Source organism: Pipistrellus kuhlii, unplaced genomic scaffold (assembly GCF_014108245.1).
Source record: "Pipistrellus kuhlii isolate mPipKuh1 unplaced genomic scaffold, mPipKuh1.p scaffold_m20_p_5, whole genome shotgun sequence".
NCBI classification, from domain to species: Eukaryota; Metazoa; Chordata; class Mammalia; order Chiroptera; family Vespertilionidae; genus Pipistrellus; species Pipistrellus kuhlii.
In genome coordinates, this window is record NW_023425551.1 from 80,299,139 (window position 1) to 80,306,319 (window position 7,181).

A 7,181-nucleotide genomic window follows, 5' to 3' on the forward strand; every position below is an offset into this window, starting at 1 on the left:
TGCACGCTTTCGCTTTCATGGGGTCTGTGATGTCGTTACTATTTTCATAAATCTCACATGTTACTTGCCCTTTGCACACATTCGCTGATGAGTGTTAGTGCTTTTTCCAGAGGCTCAGTGACGGGTGGCGCTGAGCAGGTTGGATGCAGGAGCCGCCTGTGGTTGGGGGTGGGACACCTCGGATGGGAGCAGACACTCCTCAGACACCAGCACGGTGGCTTAGGTGCATTTTATTGGCTTTCTGTCAGAATCCTCTACAAAAGGGCAAAGTTAAAATCCAGGTCCCTATAAGGCAGCGAGAGCCCTTCCCCCGCCCCAGGCCCTCCACCCTGCTCCCGGTCATGGAGGAGAGGGGGCTGATTCCACCCCACTCAGCGGGCTCCATTACCGCCATAGATATCATACAAGCTTTACATCTGTTACAGACATGTGTTAGAAAGCCGCAAAGGGGAAAGACCTACCATCTAGCACCCCCTACCCCTCAGCCCCATCCCTACAGGAGCCCGCAGTCACAGGAGCCCGCCGTTAGGAACTGGCGCGATCCAGTAGGATTCTAACCCCAGGAAGGCCGTGGCCAGGTTGTAATCCAGGAACATCTGGTCCTCCAGCAGCGCTGAGGGGTACAGCACTGTGGGGTGCAGCGCTGTGGGGTGCAGTGCTGAGGGGTACACCGCTGTGGGGTGCAGCGCTGTGGGGTACGTGGGGTGCAGCGCTGTGGGGCCCAGCACCTGGGAGGGGAGAGACGGCAGTGAGAAGCTGTCTGCTGCAGCCTCCATTGACTCAGGAGGGGGCCGGCTGTACATCGCACAGAGGTGCCACGCTTAAGCGGCTTCCATCATAGACAGCAGACAGGCTTTACATCTGTCACAGCCGTGTGTCAGGAACCAGGACCCGCAGCCCCTCCCGCGCCCACACCCCCCTGTTACCATCTCACTCCCGGGGGCCAGCTGCCTGCAGTCTGGGCCGGGAGGACTCCAGGACGGGCGGGGAGGAGCCGGAGGAGCCGGGGACGGGGCCTCGTCGGGGAGCTGGTGCAGGTAAATGCAGTCCGACTTGAAGGGGCAGCGGTCAGCCCCCCGCGCGAAGTAGCGGCACCGGATCTGGCTGGGAGGAGAGGACACCGTCAGGCCCGGCTGCCCGGGGACACAGGGTTTGAACTCAGCACAGAGGCAGTCACAGCGCTGACGGCACACGCGTTACACCGGCTCTCCAGCAGGTGGCAGGAGCGTCTCGGGCCTTCCTCCGAGCCCCAAGTCTCGCCTCGGCCAGCAGTGACGCTGGGATCTCCTTCCGCCTCTGAGCTGGTCCCAGTAAGGCACCAAAGGAGGATGACAGATAACCTAACACGTGTCTCCGTAGCCACGGTGAGGGGTATGATTTAGCAATTGCTAGTTAACGAAATCGATTAAGAAGTTTCCCACTTCCGCCGGGACCGGTTTGGCTCAATGGATAGAGCGTCGGCTTGGGGACTGAAAGGCCCCGGGGTTCGATTCCTGTCAAGGGCATGTACCTTGGTTGCGGGCATATCCCCAGTAGGGGGTGTGCAAGAGGCAGCTGATGGATGACTCTCTCTCATTGATGTTTCTAACTCTGTATCTCTCTCCCTTCCTCTCTGTACAAAATCAATAAAATATATTAAAAAAAAAAAAAAAAGTTTCCCACTTCCGAGATGGCAGGTGGGCAACTTGTGATCCGCTTTAGTGTGACCAGCTCTCTTCCCGTGAGAAAGGCGGCGAGGGATGGAGTGCATGCCTGCAGCCTTTCCCTGCATTCTCGCTGCTGGATTCCAACACAGCCTCTTCCCCACTCCCTCCCACTGGCCTCCCATGGGGAAGCCTGGGAACCCTCCGCAGGCCCGCCTCCCTCTCTCCCCTCCCCTCCCTTCCCCCTCCTCCTCACACCTGACCAAAGCTAGCATCAGGACCACCCCATCCCATTAGCCTTTCACCCTGTGCACATTCCCACCGGCTGCCCCGCCCCGCCCCTCCCGGACAGCAGCCTGCAGGCCCCAGTGCTGGAGACATTAGTCATCTTGCAGTTTCCTTCCAACCTCGTGGGCAGTTGGCCACCCAGGTCTGGCCCTTCTTCCTCTTAAGTCAGTATCCCCCCTCCCCCATTCACCTCCCGACTCACACTCACACACACTCCCGGCACGCACTGTGAGTCACAGGCCGGTGCAAAGCCACTCCTCACTCCCGTCGCACACGCCAGGCCTGTGTCCTGTTCAGGGTGGGGACATAAGAGCCCCCTGTGTGGAGCTCACGGTGTGTACAAGTCCGTCACACACAATCTAAGGTGGCCAGACCGTCCCTCTTTTGGCGGTACAGTCCCGATTCCTAACAATTTTTCCTGCATCCTGCGGCATTTTAAAAAAGTCCCGATTTTTGGAAAGATTGGAAAGATTCTTTCCAAAAATCGGGACTTTAAGACGCCGCGGGACGCGGGAAAAATTGTTAGGAATCGGGACTGTCCTGCCAAAGCAGATGATCTGGTCTCCTTACAAGTAGCCTCCATCCGCCTGGTCGCTCTCACGCCCGGGCCTGGGTGCGCCCAGCGGCCAGCATCCCCTGCCTGGATCTCTCGCTGCCTGGGGACCCCACTCCGGCAGCACCCGCCCGCCCCCCCCCGCCCCGGGGGACTCAGCCAGGCCTCAGTGTGGGTCACTGGGGGCGGTTACAGTTCTTGGGGAAGATCCAGGTGTCTTCCCAACAAGGCTGAGTGTCTTATGGGTAGACTAGACCTTCTTTATCCCAAAATACTTTGCATAGTGCAAGTGCAATAAACTCTTTGGGAAGGTGAAACTAAGAATCTGATTTTGGATAAATGCCTACCCTTCCCAAGAGATGGAAAACTGCCCACATGTCCCTGTCTGGAGGGCTGCCTGTTAGTCTCCTCAGAGACCCGTTTTCAAAGATCATCTAAGCCAGTGGTCGGCAAACTCATCAGTCCACAGAGCCAAATATCAACAGGACAACAATTGAAATTTTTTTGAGCCGAGACCAGTTTGGCTCAGTGGTAGAGCGTCAGTCTGTGGACTGAAAGGTCCCAGGTTCGATTCCAGTCAAGGGCATGTACGTTGGTTGCGGGCACATCCCCAGTAGGGGGTGTGCAAGAGGCAGCTGATCGATGATTCTCTCTTATCAATGTTTCTAACTCTATTCCTCTCTCTTCCTCTTAAGTCAGTATTCCCTCTGTACAAAATCAATAAAATATATTTCAAAAAAAAAGAAAAGAAATTGTTTTGAGAGCCACATTTTTTAAACTTAAACTTCTAATGCCACTTCTTCAAAATAGACTTGCCCAGGCTGTGATATTTTGTGGAAGAGCCTCACTCAAATGACCAAAGAGCCACATGTGGCTCGAGAGCCACAGTTTGCCAACCACGGATCTAAGCAAACAATATATATTCACACCAATTTGATTTTCTGCTTTAAAACAATCTATATATACCTCAGCAACCGCTGAGATGGAACGATAGAACCACCAGTCGCTATGACACACACTGACCAACGGGGGGCAGATGCTCAATGTAGGAGCTGCCCCCAGCCCTCAGGCTCCCATTGCTGATGGGGCCTGCCAGCCAACCTACTGGTTTCTCCTCCCAGCTGGCAGGCGCCGATTGCCCAATTGGGACCGCCCCAGGGCTGGGACAGGTAACGGGTGTGTGTGTGTGTGTGTGTGTGTGTGTGTGTGTGTGTTAGCAGACACAGCCCTTTCCCAGGGATCAGAGGGTTGGTTCCCTCCTCAGAGCCAGTGGCCAACCTTCTGGGTCCATCCCCCTGTCCCTACCCCCGGCCAGCAGGCCCTGATCGTCTCACTGCTCGCCTGCCCGCTGTGGTGGTAGTTGGCCCCTCCCCCTGGCTGGCAGGTCCTGATCGCCCAATTGGGCCTGGGCCCTGGGCTGGGCTGGGGAGCTTGGGGTGGGTGGTGGCAGATGTGGGCAGCATGGGAAGGAGGAGGTGGGAAGGCGGAGAACCTGATCAGCCCTGATCGCCAGCCAGGCCTAGGGACCCCCCCTGCGCCCGAATTTCATGCACTAGGCCCCTAGTCTGAAACAAAGCCAGGCAGAGGCTGAGTGGCCTGGATCACTTCTGAGCCAGGCTGGAAGAGAAACTGCAGTTTATTCACCCCTCGCCTGCCATCTCCATCACTCTGAACCTCCGGGATTTGGGGGACCCCGGTGGGGAACCATGGCCAAGCTGGAATGGGTCAGAGGCGATGCTCCCCTCTCCCCAAATCCCGTCCCCCTTTCCAGCCTCACCTGGTCCGAGCCCTGAAGTCCCTGATGAGCTGCTCCTTCTCGGCCCCCTCGCTCACCCAGAACTTGTGGGGGATGATGTAGCTGGAATAGACACGGCACTGGGGACAGGCCCTGGAGGTAGGAGACAGCCACACTCACAGGCCGGCCCCGAGGCCACGTCCCTCTGGATGTCCCCCTGCCCCCCGCTGCTGGCCTCCCCGTGACACTGACTTGATGACGTCCAGCGGGAAGTGCTGGTGGCTCTTCCGCCAGGTGCGCAGGCAGCCCAAGCAGTGGGCGTGGGGGCAGTTGGGCAGGATGCCGAAGATCCGCTGGCCCTCCGGCTTGTCCCACACCTTGTCCATGCAGATGCCACACACGACATTCCGGCTGTCCTGCTCCCTCTGCAGTCACGGGCAGGGTCAGAGAACATCATGCACACATGCACACGCACACACACACACACACACACACACACTCACACACACATGCACACACATACGCTGCCACCCCAAATACAGTCCCAGGGACCACAGAGCCCTCCTCCAGCAGGTCTGGGCATCCTAGAGGCCCAGCATGGCCTCCTCTGACCCTCCCCCACCCGTTTCCTGCTATACCTCAAGGTCCATGCTCTGAAGTTGGACCCAGAGCTCCTGGACAGGGTCTGACTTAGGCGGAGACTTCTGGGAGTAGCTGTGACCTCCATCAGCTGTCGGGGAAAACCGGATCCGTTCATTCATTCACTCACTCACAGGGCATCTGTTTGGCGGCTGCATGCAAGCTCTGTGGGTGCACAAAGTCCTGCCCCCAACAGCTCAGAGTCCCATCAGAATGACACTACTGAGTGGCCAGATTATTATGATCTCTGAACGCATAATAATCTGGCCACTCAGTGTATATCCTATATAATAAAAGGCTAATATGCAAATTGGCCTCTCAATCAGGAGTTCTACCAGCAGGCAGGTGGGCCAATTAACCATGTCCCCTCCCCCTGGCCAGGGTGGCCGGACCCAACCCATGCATGAATTCATGCACCGAGCCTCTAATATATATATGTTAGCCTATATAATAAAAGGTATATAGTATGCAAACCTACCGAATGGCAGGACAATTGGTTGCTATGACACACACTGACCACCAGGGGCAGACGCTCAACACAGGAGCTGCCCCCAGCCCTGCTGGCCACCTCTAGGTACCTTCCCCTTAGCCGGCAGGCTCTGATTGCCTGATGGCAAATGGAGAACTGGGGGTGGATGGCAGTGGGCATGGGCAGCACCTGGCCAAGGCTCCTGCCCTGCCAATTGCCCCTCATACAAAGGGTGACCCACGGTGGGGGGCGGGGCAGACAAGCTGGCAGGAATGGCAAACCTCTCAGTCCCTCCCCATGGTCTGCAGGTTCTCATTGCCCAATGGGGAATGGGGAACTGGCGGTGGGTGGCAGCGAGCGATGGGCCACCTGCCAGCAGCCAGGGAAGATGGCCCTGATCACAGGCCAGGCCTAGGGACTGTACATGTGCATAAATTTTGTGCACCGAGCCTCTAGCGTGCACACACAGACACACACACAAACACAGACACACACATACACTCACTCACTGAGTGGCCAGATTATTATGCATTCATAAACCATAATAATCTGGCCATTCAGTGTATGTCTCTAATGCAACTAGTTATAACTGTGCTGCCCACAATGGCAGCCACTTGCCACAGTCTGCTGAGGCCTGAAATGGAGCTGGCCCAATCAGATGTGCTGGAATGCACGTGGAGACTTTGGAGCTTAATACCTAAGAAAACCAAAATGTTTCAGTAATAATTTTTATATTTATATTTATAATTTTTATAAAATAATATAGTATATATACACTAGAGGCCCAGTGCATGAAATTCATGCATGGTAGCGGGGGAGGGAGTGGGCAGTGAGGGTGTCCCTCAGCCTGGCCTGCACCCTCTCCAATCTGGGACCCCTCAGAAGATGCAGTCAGATATCCTTCTCACAATCTGGGACTGCTGGCTCCTAACTGCTTGCCTGCCTGCTGGCCTGATCCCCCTAACTGCTCTCCCCTGCCAGCCTGATCACCCCTAACTGCCTCTGCCTTGGCCCTGCCACCATGGCTTTGTCCAGAAGGACATCTGGTCTAATTAACATTTTACCCTTTTATTAGTATAGCTATACCTCTTGATATATTAGGTAAAATGAAACATTATTAAAATTGAATTTACCTGTTGCTTTTTACTTTTCTTTAGTGTGACTACTAGAAAGTTTTAAATTATATATGTGAATTGTAAAATATGTGAACTTTTGGAAAACAATTTGGCAGGTCCTCAAAATATTAAATATGTTACCATACAGTCCAGTAATTATTTTAAAAAATATTTTATTGATTTTTTACAGAGAGGAAAGGAGATAGGGAGTTAGAAACATCGATGAGAGAGAATCATCGATCAGCTGCCTCTTGCACACCCCCTACTGGGGATGTGCCCGCAACCAAGGTACATGCCTTTGACCGAAATCGAACCTGGGATCTTTCAGTCTGCAGGCCAATGCTCTATCCGATGAGCCAAACCGGTTTTGGTCAGTCCAGTAATTCTGCTTCTAGGTGGAATTACTGGATTGTATGGTAATATTTCTCTACCCAAGAGAAGTAAAAATATATGTCCACACAAAAGGAATGCTCATTAATAATATTATTCATAATAGCCAAAAAGCAAAAACAACCCAAATGCCCACCAATTGATGAATGAATAAAACAGAAGCAGCATGTCTATATAGCAGGACATTAATTGGCCACAAAAAAAAGTATGAAGTACTGCTCCATGGTACATGAAGCTAGAAAATAATATGCTGAGCCCAGGCAGTATTATTTTGAGCATCGACCTATGATCCAGGAGGTCACATTTGATTCTTGGTCAAGGCACATGCTTGGGTTGCAGGCTCAATCCC

The 7,181-nt window shown here is 54.1% G+C and overlaps 1 protein-coding gene across 1 annotated transcript; it reads right to left on the reverse strand.

Annotated features, from left to right (window-relative positions):
• Window positions 1–509: 509 nt before the first annotated feature.
• Window positions 510–5,045, reverse strand: LOC118706025 (probable E3 ubiquitin-protein ligase makorin-1). Its single transcript, XM_045573161.1, has 5 exons — window positions 4,858–5,045; window positions 4,472–4,644; window positions 4,262–4,372; window positions 927–1,104; window positions 510–728 (listed from the first exon to the last, which is right to left on the reverse strand). The coding sequence occupies exons 1-5, from the start codon at window positions 4,978–4,980 to the stop codon at window positions 510–512; spliced, it is 804 nt and encodes a 267-aa protein (XP_045429117.1). The 5' UTR covers window positions 4,981–5,045.
• Window positions 5,046–7,181: the final 2,136 nt, after the last annotated feature.

Excerpts from the sequence above, each read along its gene's own strand:
- LOC118706025 (XM_045573161.1), bottom strand. The coding sequence starts at position 4,980 with ATGAATGAACGGATCCGGTTTTCCCCGACAGCTGATGGAGGTCACAGC. Across the intron at positions 4,373-4,471 it reads TTCCCGCTGGACGTCATCAA|GGCCTGTCCCCAGTGCCGTG; the intron begins GTCAGTGTCACG and ends TCCTACCTCCAG. Across the intron at positions 1,105-4,261 it reads GACTTCAGGGCTCGGACCAG|CCAGATCCGGTGCCGCTACT; the intron begins GTGAGGCTGGAA and ends CTCTCCTCCCAG.